The sequence below is a fragment of the Schistocerca cancellata genome, chromosome 9 (assembly GCF_023864275.1).
Source record: "Schistocerca cancellata isolate TAMUIC-IGC-003103 chromosome 9, iqSchCanc2.1, whole genome shotgun sequence".
In the NCBI taxonomy this organism is placed as follows: domain Eukaryota; kingdom Metazoa; phylum Arthropoda; class Insecta; order Orthoptera; family Acrididae; genus Schistocerca; species Schistocerca cancellata.
Genome location: NC_064634.1, coordinates 337,067,155 through 337,086,569, shown reverse-complemented (window position 1 = coordinate 337,086,569; position 19,415 = coordinate 337,067,155). Strand labels below are relative to the sequence as shown.

Genomic DNA, 19,415 nt, shown 5'->3' with positions numbered 1-19,415 from the left:
CAACACTTATATTATATTTATAACACCTGTAGACATTTAAAAATAGCTTAATAACAACACTTTTTATAATTATTTAGTGCAGCAAATACTCGAAGAGTCCGCATCGGCGCAGTGTTGCCAACTTATGGAATTCTCTTTATGTTCTTTTGGTGCTGACAGCATTCCTCATTGTGTTTCCATATTTTTTTTCCAGCCCCTGTATACGCTACTAAAAGTATCATGGCTGGGAGAAAAGCCCCAGTTATACTTAATGGAAATGAAAGTAAATGTACAGCAGTGAACAATGGTTTATCATGGGAAAGAACACTGTTCAATATCGTGTTTAACTTACGTGCCGCAGAAATGGTGACAGTGTCATTCATAAATTTGTATATGCCAGGACATAACTGTAGCATGCCAGGGCAAACAATGTTTGTTTCTGATTTCATAACTACCTCCTTGCTATGGCAGACAGGAGAAGCTGTTTGCAGCTTCTAAAAAATTAGACAGGACTCTGTGATTATACATAGGTTCTATAAATACAGGGTGATTATAATTAAAATTAAACTTTCAAAACACTGTAGAAATAGCACCACTGCAAGATGGCACCCCTCCGCACATTGCAAATCTAGTTGAGCACCTGCTGAAGCGCCATTTCAGAAATGATAGAATTATCAAGCACCATTTCCCTACAGCGTGACCATCCTGATCACCTTATCTTAATCTGTATGACTTCTGGGTGTAGGTCTATGTGAAAGATGTTGTGTTCAGTGTTCCAGCTGCAAACTTAGCTGCATTGAAGGCAAGCATTGCCCAACACATTTTGAACATGACCCCGGAAACACTTCGATCAGTTGTGGAACATGCTGTTTCTCAATTTCAACTTGTTGCAGAAAACAGTGGACAGCATATTGAACAAGTTTTGTGCCAGTCACGTGGAAATTAATAACCTGATTTGATTTTGATTGATGCTTTTTATTAAGTTTTTGGCCACAGGACAATAAAAAACTGATATCAGTGATGCTTTGTATGTGGTTTTTGGCCACAGGACAATTAAAAACCGATTTTTCCCATCCGATATGATATGACTTTGCCATGGTGGATGGGCTTATGTAACTTAACAGTATCACACTTGTACACCCATGCACACTGAGTAGTACAGTTTGTTTAACATCAAATGTACACATTAGGCATTGTTGTATGATTCATTTGTCGTTGACCACTATTAAATTATGATACTAACAGTGCCATCTATTGCTACATTTGGTAACTATTTATTTTTCTTCTGCCATAGGTTTTCCCCCTTCTCCGATAATATTTCGTTGCAATTTGACGTCATTCTGACCAGTGGTATCATTTCTACAGCGGTTTGAAAGTTCAACTTTAATTATAATCACCCTGTATTACATCAAATGACACTTGCAGCCTAATTCATATAAGTCAGTGGAGTGATGCACCGCAATAACAGGGAGACAAATAGGAACTTACAACTGTCTTTGGGCAGTGTATAAGGCTTGAGGACAGACCCAAGTGCCTTAGAGTATCTTGTTTTAACAGAGAGACTGGTACCCAGGTCCCAACTTTGTAGATAAGAGGAGCACTAGACAACTTTGATACAAGCAAGGAATATGGGAAGATCTGGAACAAATCCAAAATACCCTTGTGACTGGCACAACTTGTAAGGTGGAAGGCTTCAACCTCACTATGTGAAGTGTGGGTGGCACTAAATAAGTGTGGGAGTAGATGGAGCAAGATTGTGGTAGTGTGGGGCCTATGAGATGGGCTCTCTGTGTGACATTGGGGAGGTGCAGTCTATGGAACACTTTTGGGGTGTGACATATGTCTGCTGGACAAGACCTGCCAGATTTGGTCATTCACCAAAATGCAACACTTGAACTGGTAGAGATAATTATCACAGTAGTGCAGAAGTGATGGTCTTCACCGGCCGGAGTAGCCGTGTGGTTCTAGGCACTACAGTCTGGAGCTGAGTGACTGCTATGGTCGCAGGTTCGAATCCTGCCTCGGGTATGAATGTGTGGGATGTCCATAGGTTAGTTAGGTTTAATTAATTCTAAGTTCTAGGTGACTGATGAACTGAGATGTTAAGTCGTATAGTGCTCAGACCCATTTGAACCATTTTTTTTTTTTTTTTTTTTTTTTTTATGGTGGTCCTTGTTAGTGTACTTTTATGTCTTTGAGAATTATATCAACAATTTCATGGTACCAAATGAACAAATTTAAAAGACTGTAAGAGAAGGAATGAAGGCAAAAATGAAGGAAGGGCCAACACAAAGGAGGCTGTCAAATGTAATAAATTAGGAAGCACTGTGTCTTGACTTCTTGACTACAGGAAGACGTTTGACTGTGTTGTCTGGAAAAGGTTGTGACAGATGCTTGAAGAGTTTGATAGCACTGATCAAAAGTCTGTACAATGATCACTTCTCAACTGTGGGGGGCAAGTGCTGACATGTATGATTGCTGCAATGTATCTAAAGGATCAGACAAGGGTAGTGTCCTATCACCCCTCCAATTGTTCAACGTTTATGCTGAACATGACATTAGGAAAGTTCTCCTTTTGGCAGAACTGCCGATTTGCCCATGACACTGTGCTGTTAGCCAACAGCAAAGATGATCTTGCTGTGAGGTTGTGATAAACTTAAAGGACATTAGTCCGTCATATGGATTAGACATCAATATCTGCTAGTCCAAACTCATGGTAATTGATCAGGGGTTACACTACCAACTCTCAGGTCAATTAAAGGAATTGGAAATTGCACATTTCTTCATCTGTCTAGGGTCAACTGTCTGCAGCATGGGAAGCTGTGAATATGGATGAGAAGGCAAATGGCTATGAAGGAGATCAGAAAGATCTGGCAGGACAGGACGATAATGAACAGAACAAGAATTTATTTTGTTGAAACAGTTCTTTCATGGTTGTGAAACTTGGAACATCAAGCCAAAGACATGCTGCATAGAAAATGAATCATAAAAGGAAGTACTGTAACGTGTCCATTATTGAGCAACTTCCTATCTCCAGGGTCCTCCCTTATTGTGAAACCAAATCATTGTCCAATTCTTTGGTCACATTGTGAGGCGAGATGGAGAAAATGTAGGAAAAAATAACCATGAGATCGCAGACATAATTCCAAATAGCAGAACTGCTGGCAGGTAGGTAGATACAGACAAGAAGTTCTCCAGTCTACCTCTTTAGCAGGCTCTAAGAGAAGCTGATATCCATCTGGGATGGAGTTACTTGGTTTGCAGGGTCACAGCACTCAGCAATGAGTATGAAAAATTGTAGTGATGGTGTTCCATCAATTAAATCTTGTTTTTAGAGACCTCATTCAGTGTTTGACTCCTCTTTTTCTTTTATATTGTTACATGCTGCCAGTGTTAGTCCTCTCTCCCTCTTAATTCGAATCTGAATGTTTACTGTATTCCTATAGTTCAATGCCAAGACTCTTACTGTGGTGGTGATCATGATCATCAAGATGAATGAAAGCAAATCATACTTGTATTTCAGTGATATAAAAGCAGCAGTTTAGAAGGGGATTGCTTTGTGGATGTGAATGAAATAGGGCTGGGTATTACACAGATAATTAGTGAAAATTGACAATATTATACAGTGAATTACATAATAAAATATTAGTAACCATATGCATGCTGCATGTTTGTAGAGTTCCTCTGAAATTAGTCTCCATTCATTCATGTGGATTGCATGAAAAGTGTGTATTTATTTTAAAGGTATTTTTTAATTGACTTAAAAAAAAGAAAAGAAAAGAAAAAAGAAAAAAAGTTGTGGGATAGTTACATATTGAAGGACTGAGGAGCTGAATGAATAGTTTAATCTGAAAAATCATTTATTGAAACTTTTACATCTTAGTCCTTCACTTTGAAGTCTGGGCAAAAGTGTGTTTGATGATTCAAGAACAGCTTTGGGAAGATGCTAATGCTTGTTTTTCTGTAAATATAATTTTCACTTTATCAGTTTCATTTATTTTTATCTCTTCCATATTCAGATTACATACTAAAGTGAGAGATTTTGCTCAGAAATATGATTCTGTTATTCTACTGCAATTGCTTGAAATTTTAATGTATATCATATTACTGTCAAATGTTTGCCAACAATTTATCATAAAATATGTCTAACAAAGAACAAAATCAGGGCACAGTTATGTTCTACATTTCTTATAGTCTTTATTTGCCAGTCTGTACAAATAAAAACATAAATGTTCATGTGCTCAGAATATTTAATCTCTCTAAGTTCTTTGTTAATTGGTTTGAACTTTTGAAACAGAGTAGCTTTCAAATATGCACATTTCTTTAATATATACACAGGATAGTATGTCATATATAAAGGGGAAACATTGTTACTAAAAATCTGTTCAAAATCTTAAGTTCCTCACGGATTGCTTTCAAATTTTTACACATTGTTGCATTTGAATATGTGCATGTTTTATGTATCTATTTCATTAATACATACAGTATATAAATAAATATGTAATATATGAAAGGGGGACATTATTGCCAAAAACCTTGAAATGCTCTTTATGTATGTAGCCTACTTGAAATTTTACATGATAATCTAATGAAAAGAAACAGAGACATAGGCTATATATTTTTAATATATGTAATATATGTGTAATATATTAGGTGGAAACACTGTTACCAAAATATCTCAAAAAGTACTTGACCAATTTATAATAGTGAAACACTGTTAGCAAAAATTTCAAAAAGTTCTTGACCAATTTACTTCAAATTTTAAGACAGATGGTTTGGAGGAAATGTACATAGACAGCACAAAGGAGATGGGGAGATAGAGGGAGAGGGGGGGGGAGGAGAGGAGGAGATGGACAGGGGGGGGGGGGGGGAGATGGGCAAAGAAGGAGAAGGATTTTATCATTTATAGTCAATTCTCATACTTGTTAGAAATGTATGCTTTCTTTTCCATTTAACCAGACTGAGTCACAGCAACACCATGGTTGGGTACAGCTAGTGATCCTAATGAATGTAAGGAATTTTACTGAAATGCAAATATTGTGTTACAAGCATTGATCTAAACCATGTTTCTTTTTCTACAGGCCCTACATCCTCATATTACAAGCTGGGGGTCTCTATTACGACTCTATGGCAGTCGTTCAGTGAAAAGCATGAAGGAGAAAAAACAGGAAGAACAGGAGATTACATTGCTGCAAAGTAAAGCTGCAATTAATTCTCCAAATTTTGCAATACTGAACAAATTAAAGACTGAAATGAGAAAACTAAAGGCTATGAAGGTAATAAACTGGCCCTGTTTATTATTTTCTTTTCTGTCCTCTTAGTTCTTGTAATTCCTCAATAAATCCAATCTTCTCCCTGTTGACTTTCTGCAGAGCCACTGACATATTTTTTTGACTCATTGCATTTCATTATTGTTAATATTTTTGAGAGTTCCTTATAAACTTTTCTTCAGTATTTGATTGAAATGTCTGAATTATGGTAGTCTGTGGTCAATTCCACAGTTGGTTTCCTACTTCTTTCCTCTGCCAAATTCAAATCTTCTTTCTCCTTTATGGAACTGCTGTTGCCTGTACCAAAGGTTTATCTTTCTTTCTAATAACTGACAGAGAAGGAACATTTACTGCCCGAATGTGAAAGACTTATCTTCTTTTCTGTCTCTCTGTGTTTGAGTAAGACAGATCCTAATATGTTTCATGCTCTGTGGCTACAAACTCTTGTCCTTACATTTATTTTGTTACTACCAGTTATTTCTGTCTTCTGTTCGACTGCACTTTGGTGAACACAGTGGGGAATTTGTATTTCAAATAGCTGAGGTTGTAATACTTTGAGAATTTTCTCCACAAAATAAACCAAAACAACACTCTTATCTGTTCTTCAGATCAGCTAAATTTATTGAAATTTATAGTATCAGTTGGAAATAACAAAGAGAGACTGCCACTCAACTTGTAAGTCCATTGTGGCTATTCATCTACTGAATTTTCATTCTTAAAAGGATAGGAGCTCAGTAGTTTGGTATAGTAATTAACACCTTTTTTCTTATGCTTGTCTCCTGGTGAACATATCCTACATGAATTTAGGGTCTTCTTTCGTCCTACTGTTGTTCATATTCTGCCAGTATTTCCCATTGCATTAAGTATCAGTTTAAAATGTCAACATGAGATGTACAGATTGATTCATCATAGCACATCCTTGTAGTTGAATAGGGTTGTCTTCCAATCAGCTGTGCAATTGGAGGTGACTGTACAGTCCAGCATGACAGGTACACAGTTTGCCATAGTGATGTCAGATGGTCTCAGGTGGAGCAGTTTCATCCTTCCATTTTGTCACACAAGCTGCTTTTCTTTTCCACATGGGTTTATATCACTTACTCTTCATCAGCTGCTTTCTTTGAAAAGAAGTATCTGACAGTGGACTAGTGATTTCCAGGATGAGTAGTCATAGGCTAAGGTCTCCTAGTTGTTAACATTAATGTGACATCCATAAATCCTTTCCTCTGACCTCCCATACAGCATTTGCTCACAGTTAACTCATTGTAAAACACCTGTTTGGGAATGTGATTATTGGACATGTGGATTACATTCCCTGACTATTGTAACTGGTTTCTTAGAACCATCATTTCTATACCAGTTGTCTTCAATGATGCTGACATTTGGCATTCTAAGTCATCCCAAAAGTCTTTCGCTGGCTTCAAGTCCAGACTTTCAGCAGGCCAGTCCATTTCAGAAATGTTATTGTCCACAAATTATTGCGACACAGTTGCTGCTTTATGACAGGATGCATTATTATGCTGATACAACCAATCAGTTAGTTAATGATATGAATATAATAGAGGGAAACATTCCACGTGGGAAAAATATATCTAAAAACAAAGATGATGTGACTTACCAAACTAAAGTGCTGGCAGGTCGATAGACACACAAACAAACACAAACATACACACAAAATTCTAGCTTTCACAACCAACGGTTGCTTCATCAGGAAAGAGGGAAGGAGAGAGAAAGACGAAAGGATTTGGGTTTTAAGGGAGAGGGTAAGGAGTCCCGGGAGCGGAAAGACTTACCTTACCTCTTTCCGCTCCCGGGATTGGAATGACTCCTTACCCTCTCCCTTAAAACCCAAATCCTTTCGTCTTTCCCTCTCCTTCCCTCTTTCCTGATGAAGCAACCGTTGGTTGCGAAAGCTAGAATTTTGTGTATGTTTGTGTTTGTTTGTGTGTCTATCGACGTGCCAGCGCTTTCATTTGCTAAGTCACGTCATCTTTGTTTTTAGATATACAATCAGTTAGTTAGTTAGTTAGTTAGTTACTTTCTTTCACGTTCCATGGATCATTTTGCATGGTAAAACATCATGATATGGAACAAGTCATTTTACATCATATTGCAAATTAACATCACCCCCCCCCCCCCCCCCCCCCCCACACACACACACACACACACCAGTCATATCTCTAGTTCCATAGAAGGCTTGTAGTCACACTGGCTCAGTGGTAGTAATTCCTCAACTAAGGGCATAGTACATTTTGTGAGAATTTGAGCAATAAGTTTTCTCAAGTTAGATAGCTATGATATTTGCAGATATTTATTGAAGTTTGTCTGATCTCCTTTCTTAAATATTTAAGCTACCAGACTTTCTTCAGTTCCAAATTTTGACAGTCAGTATGTGTCTCATAAGCTATTCACCTCTTTGTTTTGAGAGCTTCTGCTTGGATCATCAATTTCTATTCCCTTGTGTTGTTTTGCTTGATTGAAAGCATACTTAACTTCATCTCATGTTGGTAGGGAGCCAAATTGTTCTTTCATTTCTGCTTGTTCTTTACAGTCCAGTCACATTAATCTGACCATTACCTGTGTTAGACATCAGCATACAATAAATATTCATAGATGGCATGTAGCAGCACTAGAAGTAAAAAAAAAAGTTTTGTGGAGTGTGGAAAATAGTGCAGTTATTGTCATAATGTGGAAACAGAGTGATTTATTTAACATCCAGAAGGGAGTATACCATGGATGGCAAAATGGCACTATCCAAAACCTGTTCCAAGGCAACTGTGGTGCACCCTGGGCCATAGGTGACAGGGGTGAACAACGGCTGCAGAGAAGTCTATGGGTGAATACGCATGCTACTATTGAGCAACTGACTGCTTAGACGAACCAAGAGGCAGCCAACAGCATCTCCTCAATAACCATTCAGCGGACATTGCTTGATATGGGCCTCTGTAGCAGTTGCCTGGCTCATGCACTCATGCTGACTGCTGTTCATCCATGATGAAGGCTGGAATTTACATGCCAGTATCACAGCTGGGTGATCACTGAACGGCAACAGGTGGTCTTTTCATATGATTCACCATTTATGCTCATTGAACAGATGGCCATTGGTGTGTATGGTGTGAAACATCTAAAAGCAAACACCATGCAGTAATCATCAGAAGGTTCCAGGCCACAGGGCATTCCTTGGGTGATCTCATCATTCTGGTAGGCACAGTGGAACAATACAAGTATGCATCTATCCGTGGAGCCATGTCCACCCCTACATACAGTTTGTTTTGCCTTGGCATGATGGCATCTACCAGCAGCACTGTGCAATGTGTCTCACAGCTCGCAGTGTATGTGCATGGTATGAAGAGCACTAGAATGAGTTTACATTAATCCCCTGACCACCAAACTCCCCCAATTTAAACACAATAGAGAATCTGTGGGACCGCCTTGATTGGCTGTTCTTGCCTTGGATCCTCAACCAAGAAACCTACTGCAGCTGGCCACAGTACTGTATTTGGCATGCCTCCAGATCGCAGTTGGTACCTTCCAGAACCTCATTGACTCTATTCCTGCACATCTCACAGGGGTCTGCTCCACAAAAGGTGGTATTCAGACTATAGTGTATTATGTTGTACATCTGTTCACCAATAACTGATCCCTGATTCGGGTCTTAAAAACTTTCTTTCCACTTGTTCATGATGGAGCATTGAGCTTTTATAAATATATTCTAGCTTATCACTGGACCAAAGTGGATTTCTTCCAAAGGTAGTAAGATCATAAATTGCTTTTGTAGCTTGGGAGAACTGTCACATATTTTTTTCTGGTAAGATACTGCAACTCTTAAGCTTTTGCTATCCACCATGATTTCTTGAGTGCATGGGTAGTTCTTTGTATGTTTGCTTTGGCAAGACAAAATGCTTCCTTTTTCACAAGTGTCTTCACATATTTTTGCCGTACTTGCAAGGCTATCCTTTCTTTTGAAATCACTGCCTCAATTTCGTCATTATTTTCAACAAATGAGTCCTGATGTTTCCCAGTTTTATACCACAATATTTCTTCACAGACAGCCAGAATAGCTGTTTCGAAGGGCTCCTAGCGACATTCCTTCGAGACTGTCTGTTGAAGCTGCCTCTGATATTGTGATGTATATTCTGAGTTACCCAGCGTCTTGGTATCAAATGTGTGTCAACAGCTCTTCTTTTGTTTTCTCCACTTGTGGAATAGCAACATGTGCATGTTAATCTATTATGTCATGATCTTTCCAACAGTCATTGGCTCCTACCTTCACTTTAGTGACGGGAACATTGTGTTGATGTATCTTAAGGACAATTGCATAGTCAGTGATATGTCACTGCTTTGATGAAGGATACTGGCGTAGTGTCTTCAAGTGATTCTTTTGATGAAGGATGGTACAGGTAATTCTTAACCCATGTTCAGTACATTTTGAAAGGAGTCTAATGCCATTGCCATTTCCGTTCTTGCCAGTCAAGCTTTGTAATCATTACCTACTCTACCATTAAAATGGCCAAGTAAGATTATATTGTCCTGGCAATTGATGTTTGATGGGATGTCATTCAGATCCGAATAGAATGTTTCATTGATATCATATTTAGTATCTAGAGTGGGGCATATGTGCTGATCGCTGTGGCATGCTGGTTCCATTTCAGTCAAAGTCTTTATTTCATGAGATGTTCATTACATCCAGTTGGAAGCTCCAACAGGTTCCTGAAAAGTTTGTTCTTGATAGCAAAGCCTATTCTGTGTATTTGGTGCTCATTGGTAGCTTTCCCTTCAAGGAGAGGCTGTAATCTGTGCCTAGTTCATCCAACTGATCCCCTTCATAAAGTCTGGTTTCCTGGAGTGCTGCTATGTCAGTGTTATATCTTTTTAACTTTCTACCTGAAATAGCTATTCTCCTCTGGGTGTCTCATTTAGGAGGTCATCAGTGAGTGTTCTTATATTCTATGTTACAAAACATTCATTTGTTTGACAGCACTGAGGTGATACCATTGGACACAGCCATCCATTTCGTAGTAAAAAGTAGCTGACTAAGTTAAGGGCTCTTGTTCTGCCTCCTTCCCCATATGAGATGAGCAGAGTGTACCCTAAATAGGGCTGCTTGGTTGTAGATGCAGCAACTGAATTGTTCTGCAGCCAAAATACAAAGCAAGATGATCAAATATACTCTTACCACATATGTGCCAGATATCACAATCCTGCCTCATCACAACTTTTTGATTGTGGTAGGACTTTTGGAAGACAGTCAGCATGTTGTTGGATCACATCTATTTGTAACTCTTTTAGTATGAGATTGCTGCACATAAAAACAACTTCCTTCATGACCTAGGAGCGATGTTCACTGGCAAGCAGATACAAGACAATTGAAAGATTCCTAGTCACTGCAGCCTTCATCCATCATTTCAGCTGAGATCTGACTTTCAATATAATTGACAACAAGCAGTTCATCTTGCTTTAGGGAAAGTTTTTCACCCCAAGGGCAGAGTGTGTCCAGATCACCTGCCTTCCTGGAAAGCCATTGGTGTGGTAGCAGTGGAGTCCTTATCGTGGTGGTCACTTGGTTGTTAGAACCTAGTCAGTCTAAAGCATTGTGCTCTGTATGCAGGAGAGGTTGAAATTTTGATAGGCCAGTTACCTCTTACAGAAAGGTTGTTAGACAATATCAAAAGGCTGTATTTTCACCAGCAGTGAATATGAACTTATTACCATCTCAAAGAGGAAATTGTGCAGCTTCTGCAGCCCTTCATGTGGCAGTCCCATTCTTACTAAATCCTATGAAGCAGGATCTGCAGTGGCACTATGCTGTCTGTTACACATACTATACCTGTCATATTATGTTAAATGTTACATTTAATTTCTCCTTACAGCAGCAGTGCATAATGTCTTAATTTGTCATAAATTTCTGTTATTTTCAAGTTTGTTAGTGATCATAACTTCATAGGTGGGGGTGGAGAAGTTCAAGACTAACATTTACATGTAGCTTCAGGGAACCAGTAAGTTCTGTCCCAGGATCTTTTTTCATCATAGTAGGGTTTAGGCAAGAGAGGCAGGGGCCTGGGAGGGTGCTACACCCATCATACTCCCTAACTAATAAGCTCAAGACACTTCTCCCACTGAAACTGAGCCAGTGAGACACACTTTAACTATTGGAAAGACTGCTGTGCCCTGTGTCTAAAGGAGGCAAACTCGAAACAGGAAAGATGTGTTAACCATTAGCTGGCAGGTTGAATCTATGATGAATAATGATGCTCCTAAGAGAAATGCCAGCAAGGGATGGGAAGGATCATCACTTAGTGTTTATTTGGGGAGGCCTCATTGAACATTTTGATGAGGCTGTTCCACCTGCTATTGAGAAAACAGAGTGCAACCACCTGCAGTTTGTCGTACAAGCTGGAACAGATACCTGTTTTGTAGGCTCTGAGGTTATACATGGGTCATTTCAGTTACTGACAAAGAAGGCTGAGAAAGACCAGCCTGCTTGTGGAATTTCACCGAAGCCCACAATCTGCAGAGTTGTTGCCGGAACTGATTATGGCTCCTGGTTCTGAATAGAGTTGAAGGCCTGGACCAGATGCTCCAAAAGTTCTATGCCAAACTTGTGTGTGACTTATTGATTTGTGCTCTAGGGTCGAGGCCTGTGGTGTGCCCAAAAGGGGTACACTTCACATCAGAGGCTGCTGCTCAGCCTTGTGTGTGGAATGCTCACAAGTTTTATTTTGTTTTATATTTTTAATTTTTAATTTATTGTTTTACATTAAGTGACTACCCATGCAGTCCAGATAATGGTCGTTACAAGTAACCCAAAATAGTAGTTAAGATCCAAAGAAATGTCCTGCCACCTTTTCCATAGACGAGACTATTAAAATCCTAGTAATCAACTGCTGGAGTATGCACATAAAAGTGCCATAGTTTGAAACACTCCTAAAAAGTGACATAGCTCACATCATACTGGAAATACAAATGTGGTCAAAACTCGAAATTGGTCACACTTAGATTTTTAGGGTAAATCTAAATGTATGTCAAAAGTATAGGATAATTGGGGGAATTGAAGTGGTGTATTTGTCACAGTTGACAAGAAACTCAGATTCACTGATATAGAAATTGAAGCTGTGTTTGGGACTGTTAGGGCAAAACTCATCATGAAGGATGGTCATAAGTGTATGATTGGATCTTTTGGTCAACCAACACTAGCCCCCAGAGGTAACCAAAAACTTAAAATGAATTCTTAGTTTACTAGTGTTCTATTGTCATCATGGAGGAGGCTTTATCATTCAGCAGTTAATTAGTTTTGTAAGTGGTGGTTGTGACAAGCTACCGTGCCAAACAATACTCTTTGAGGAAGTCCACATTGAAAATAGTATCAGTGAAATGGAGATGGTTGAACCTACAATGATTACCAAAGTACAAATGGCAACTAAAGCAATTAGAAAGTTTTTCATGTTGAGTAAACTAGATAGAGAGACAGTAGTAGCACATATCAAGAAGGCACTTCATATATTTAGCTCTGGACAGAAGAATGTGTAGAGGAACAGTGACTGAAGTTTAAAAGATTAGTTGAACAAATGCTGGATACAAATGTATGTCACAGAGCAATTCATGTTGACAGGGATCTACCATGGTATTCATGTTCTGAAAAGGAACTTTAAAGAAATAGTGGCTGCTGAACGAAGCATAATGCTGTACATAGAGAAGTGTTAAATGGAACAAGTTTGTCGAAGGGACAATGTGTGAAGCCTTCAACAACTACCATAACAGTTTCTTGTTGAAATATCTCTCACAGTACTCAAAGAAATGCTGGTCATATGGTAAGACTTTAACTGGCATTAGAGTTAGTGTCAAGATACTCACAGATGCCTCAGAAACTGAAATTTAGGGTATTAAAGCAAAAGCAGAAATACTGAAATCTGTTTTCAAATGTTCCTTTAGAAAGGAAATCCAAGGTACTGCCCCTATTTAATTTTTGCATTGTTGCAGCAATGAATGGTGTAGATATTAATGTCAATGGTATTGAGAAATGGTTTAAATTACACAATTGAACAAAGTTTCAGATCCAGATTCTGTACTGAATTCACAGATGAGGTAGCTCCTCTTTTAACCTTAGGATGCTGTAGATCTCTCAAACAAATTGCTTTTCCTAGAATTTGTTGATTTCGAAAAAGTGTTTCATTCAGTATAACACAGACACTTATTAATGAAAGTAGAGTCATATGAAATGTCAAATGAAATCTGTGAATGGGTTGAGGGTTTCTCGGTAGGGAGGTTCCAGTATATTATCTCGGATAGAGTGTCATCAGCAGAGGTAACTGCAGATGAGTCCCATGGAAATGTATTAGGTCTCTTGCTGATCATATTGTATAGTAATGATCTGGTAGAAAATGTTAAAGTTTGACAAAAGAAGTGAAGCACCCAGAAGACATCATCGGGTGTCAACATAATTTTGTGCATATATGCACCATCAGCCTGTACATAAATATATTATTAGAATTGATATCCTCTATTACAGAACAACTACCAGAGTGCATTAGGGTTGTTCATGGTTAATGTTGTTACCAGGCCTGGTAGAGTATATAAGAGGCATGAACAACGTTATATGTTGAATGATCACATTGAAGGACATGGAAATGCCACATACTGATGTGAGAGAGCATTATCAGCACCTAACAGTTTGAAAGAGGCCTTTATATGGGTCTCAGTTTGGCTGGCAGGCTGAATCATGCAATATCGAGATTTGTGAGGCATTCAGATATGACACTGGCCGGATGTTGGACTGCATGGGAATGAGTGGTCAAGGTTATGGTCAACCACATCTCTGCCGCCATATTGTGCACTAAGCATGTGATAACTCCCTGCAACATACTGTGTTACTCCACACGTTTTGTCAGAGCCTCTGCTAGTCCCTGTTAACCAGATTAGGGAATTACCATCCCACGTATAGGCCCCCGTTAACACCATTACACAAATGGCTGCGTTTGGAGTGATTCTATGACCGGGAAGCATAAACTGCTGATGAATGGCAGTGTATTGTGATCAATGATGAACCGTGGTTATGCACTACCTCAGATGACCATTGTTGGTAATTATGGCAGTGACCTCTGGGGAGATCCCATTCTTCCATCATTTTGGAGAGCACAGCAGTGTTACTCGTGGTGTCAAAATGTGAGTAGTTGTCTGGTATTATTTGAGCACATCTGATAGTGATCTATGATGGCACAATAGAATGTCGCAGACATCCTTCTTCCGCATATGTTACCTCTCGTGCAATAGGACAGTGATCGTCTTCACGTGGACACGTGTCTCCAATGAGCTGTCTGTGATGTTGACATACCCCTATGACCATCAAGATCACCTGACATATTCCCCACGGAACATGTGTATGACCAGCTTGGATGTCAGTTTTGTTCTCGGGGGCACTACCCAAGAAATCAAGGACCAGTTACAACAGTTGTGGGCCTGCTTGCCTCAGGAGGGGATATGACGACTTTGACATTTCTTCCAACTAAATCGCTGCACATGTACAAGCCAGAAGGAATACAGCATCATACTGATAAGCAGGCTCATACTGCCAAGTTCTTTGCAAATTTGATTCAGTTTAGTAATCACTGAAGTAATCTCACATAGGTTCTCAATTCATGATGTTTCATTTCATTTCCTCTTCACCTTCTGGGTGCAGCACTTTTTTGTCAGGCAGTTAATGTTTAACTGCTGTATGTTTCAGTGTTCTGTGTCTGTTAGTTATTGTTCAGTGCTGTGTTGAGTATAACATTGTGTTGCACAGAGAATAACACTGTGTGAATTTTGAGATGGCAGAGTTAGAGGAGCAATGTGACTGCATTAAATTTTGTGTGAAATTCAAGAAAACCTTTACAGAAACACACCAAATGTGCAGGAAACCTATGGTGATGAGTGCTTAAGCTGTAATCAGTGGTAAGAATGGTTCACAAAGTTAAAAATGGCTGGATGGAGGTTAAAGTTGACCCTCATTCAGGACGGTCTTCGACACCTACCGACGACGCTCATGTCAGGAATGTCAGCAAAATTGTGCGTGCCGTTGAAAGACTGAGTGACTGAGAAATTGCAGAGGAAAGTAATATTCCAATTGGATTGTGTCATGAAATCCAGACACAGCATCTTGGAATGCATTGTATTGCCGCCAGGTTGGCTGCATGGGTCATGAGTCGAGACCAGAAAGACCACTGCCTCACCATCTGTTAAGAGCTTTTAGAGTGCACAGATGAGAACGAGATGTTCCTTAAGAGAATGATAACTGGTGACGAGATGTCAGTCTATGCTTATGATGTTGAGCATTTAAAGGACAAAGAATTTCAACAATAGACAAGATAAAAGAAAATTCGCTGACTGCACTTCGCATGATCCAGCAAGAGGCATTATGAGACTGCTCCTGGAAGTGGAAATGGCATTGTGAGCAGTGTATCAGTTGTGGAGGAGAATATTTTGAAGGAGACTGTGCAAAATGAGTAAACGGTAAGTGTGGAGAAATTTTGTGGACAAGGTTCTGGAAATTTTCGAACAGACCTTGTACTGTCTGGAAAAAGTTTCACAAGTATTCAGTCAGACTGTGACAGTGTTTCAGAGCGGTGCAAAACAACTCACTTAAAATGTTCATAAATGTAAAATTATGCACATCACAGATGAAATAAATGTTATGCCCTGCGACTACAATATTAATGAGTTACAGTTGAAATCAGTCAACTCTTACTAACATGTGAGTATAACAGTTTGTATGGGTATGAAACAATATGATCATATGGGCTGTCATGTGTTAAGGCAAGTGGCAGATAGTTCATTGGTAGGATACTGTGAAAATGCAATCAGTTTACAAAGGAGAGTGTTTACAATACACTTGTGCAACCTTTCTTAGAATATTTCTCAAGTGTATGGGATCTGTACCAAGTAGGTATAATAGCAGGTATTGAAAGTATACAAAAAAGGGTAGCACAAATGGCAACTAGTCTGTTAGCCCCATGGGAAGCTAAAGGTGATGCTGAAAGACGTGGACTGGGAGATGCTTGAAGATAAATGTCAACTACCCCACAAATGCCTACTTACAAAATTTGAAGAATGATATTTATTGAGGAGCCTAGAAACATACTACAGCCTCCTAGGTATTGCCCCTGCAGACACTGAAAACACAAGATTAGACTAATTACAATGTGCACAGGGGTATTTAAGCAATTGTTCTTCCCACAGTTCTGTATGATTGGAGTGGGAAGCAATGCCAATAAGTGGTACTATGGAAAGTACATCTACCATGCTCTTCACTATGGTTTGTGAATTATATACGTATCTGTAAATGTCTGGTGTGAAGTTACTGATGATCAGTGTGGTGAGGCAACCAACTTTAGATGTGAAACCGATTGCAATATGCTCTTTACAAAATGTAACTGCCATTCAAACTGCAAATTAATGATCCTGTAGTGCATCAGGAGAGGTTTTTGAGAAGTTTATAGCTGCTACCAAACACAATAAGGATTAGCCAGAATAAATGATGAGCTAACATTTTGTTACCTGAAAACATCAAGAGGTGCATTGTCTGAATAAGGAGATTAAACGAATAAGGGAATCTGAGAAACACTAAGAAGTGTTCAAGAATGAACATGACAGGCTAAAAATAAAGGTATTTTGCATCTCATTGAAATAGTATGTGTTTCTTGACCAAGAGAACTGCTTACTGAATTCAAGCCTCAGGCTCTCTCTACAACTTTTACTCCCCACACTCCCCTTCATTACCAAATTGCCAATTCTTTAATGCCTCTGTTTGTATCCTATCAATTAGTCAGTTCCTCTTTTTAGCCAGGTTGTGCCATCCCCCCTCCCCCCTCCCTCCCATTTAATTCAGTATCTCCTCATTAGCTTGCTCTTAGCAGAGCTGACACCTTCCATGTAGTCAGTTTACAACAGGATTTTGGAATTGCAGCTATGAACAAGTTAAATTAAATTGTAATCATCATATAGTAAATGGTGTGGAGTTGGTGAATCAAAGACTATGTTTTATTGTCACAACACTCAAAAGATGTAACAGGTCTTCTAAAGAGCCTGGCTATACTATGCTTGTCTTTCATTTGCTAGAGTATTGCCGTGCAGCATGGGATCCTTACTAAATAGGATAGACAGATGACATCAAAAAAGTGCAAAGAGGTGTAGCATGTATTGTATACCATGAAATAGGAGGGAGAGTGTTACAGATATTATAAAAGAGTTAAGGCGGTAATCATTGAAACAAAAGAAGTTTTCATTACAAAGAGATCTTTTTATGAAATTTCAATCACCAACTTTCTTTTCATAATGTGAAAATATTTTATTGACACCAACTTACATAGGGAGAAATTATCATCATAATAAAATAAGAGGAATCAGAGCTCATACGAAAAGATTTGTGTTCATTGTTCCCCCCATATTTTTAGAGTAACATTAGAGAAATAGTGTGAAGACACTTGTGAATTGCAGAGTAGTAATGCAGATGTAGATGTTATTTATGACCACAAAAGCCATCTTCAACATGTACTAAAGAACAAATCTTCACTTACTTCCTATAATGTTCCCAATTTCCTTTCAGAATAGCTGTTGCTTTCACTACACACTCATATGAATAAAATTTTATTTGCAACACTGTTCCAGATGATGGTTTAGGTGCTTCACTTATGACAAGTGCTGAAGTAAAATGTTTCTGATAAGAACTGATTTATCAGATAAATATATTGCATGCTTCAGCTAGGTCTGACATTTACAAATTCTCTCAAGTGGTTCTTATCATTAATTTCAGTCTCATTATCTGTCAAACTTTATGGCACCACATTTGACTAAGAATGGAAACAGCAGTGGATCACCTGGGCATCTCCACTTTGCGTCACTTTGGAGGGCCATTTGTGGTTCCAAATTGATGTGATGCAAACAGCAAAGGGATGCGTCACTGCCACACCACCTCTGCATGTCTTGTTCCATTTGTTAACAAAAGAGTGACTTGAAAAGTCTTGCATTCTCACCAATGTCTGTGACATGCCATTTTTGTGTGCATTGGGCCTAAAACTGGACCAATAAAATAAACCCAACTAAATTGAAAGAAATTCTCATTACATCATGTCTGGTGCAAGAGAGTGCCTGAAGCACTGGCCTAATCTTGTTGGGGTGAATAATAGCCCACTTTGCTGTAATCAAAACGAACTGATGGGTTGTGTTTGAAACAAAAAAGCCTGCTAACAAGGGAAATTGACAGTGAAACTAGAAGGGAATATCTGAAACATGTAATAAGCAAGTCAGTGGCGAAAAAGACAAAATAAATCCTCTTCACTAATCTGAATGTGTGAAGTTGTGCTGGAGGGAACTGATACCATGAATGCTACAGTGCTGTCCATAAATCCATAAGAGTACAAGGGGGCGGAGATCTCTTCTGAACAGCACATTGCAGGGCATCCTACATATGCTCAATAATGTTCATGTCTGGGGAGTGAGATGGCTAGCGAAAGTGTTTAAACTCAGTAGTGTCCCTGAAGTCACTCTATAGCAATTCTGGACATGCGGGGTGTTGCATTGTCCTGTTGGAATTGCCCAAGTCTGTAGGAATGCACAATAGACATGAATGGATGCAGGAGATCAGGGAGGATGTTTACGTACATGCCACCTGTCAGAGTCTTATCTAGACATATCAGGGGTCTCATATCACTCCCATTGCACATGTCCCACACCAATACAGAGCCTCCACCAGCTTGAACAGTCCCCTGCTGACATGCAGGGTGCATGGACCCATACACATCCATCCACTCGATATAATTTGAAACGAGACTCGTCCGAGCAGGCAACATATTTCCAGTCATCAACAATCCAATGTTGGTGTTGATGAGCCCAGGCAAGGTATAAAACTTTGTGTCGTGCAGTTGTCAAGGGTACAAAAGTGGACTTTTAGCTCTGAAAGCCCATATCAATGATGTTTCATTGAATTGTTCACGTGTGTTGATGGCCCAGCATTGAAATCTGCAGCAATTTGCAGAAGGGTTGCATTTCTGTGATGTTGAGTCATTCTCTTCAGTTGTCGTTGGTCCCGTTCTTGCAGGATCTTTTTCTGGCTGCAGTGATATCAGAGATTTGATGTTTTACTGGATTCCTGATATTCATGGTGCGCTCATGAAATGTTTTTACGGGAAAATCCCCCCT

General features: G+C 39.1%; 1 protein-coding gene across 1 annotated transcript in view; it reads left to right on the top strand.

Annotated features, from left to right (window-relative positions):
• The window catches only part of LOC126100710 (microprocessor complex subunit DGCR8), a 257,052-nt gene that overhangs the window by 229,536 nt on the left and 8,101 nt on the right, over positions 1 to 19,415 (top strand). Inside the window, exon 13 of the mRNA XM_049911330.1 lies at positions 5,061 to 5,255. Coding sequence (XP_049767287.1) covers positions 5,061 to 5,255 — 195 coding nt within the window. The remainder of the gene's footprint in view (positions 1 to 5,060; positions 5,256 to 19,415) is intronic.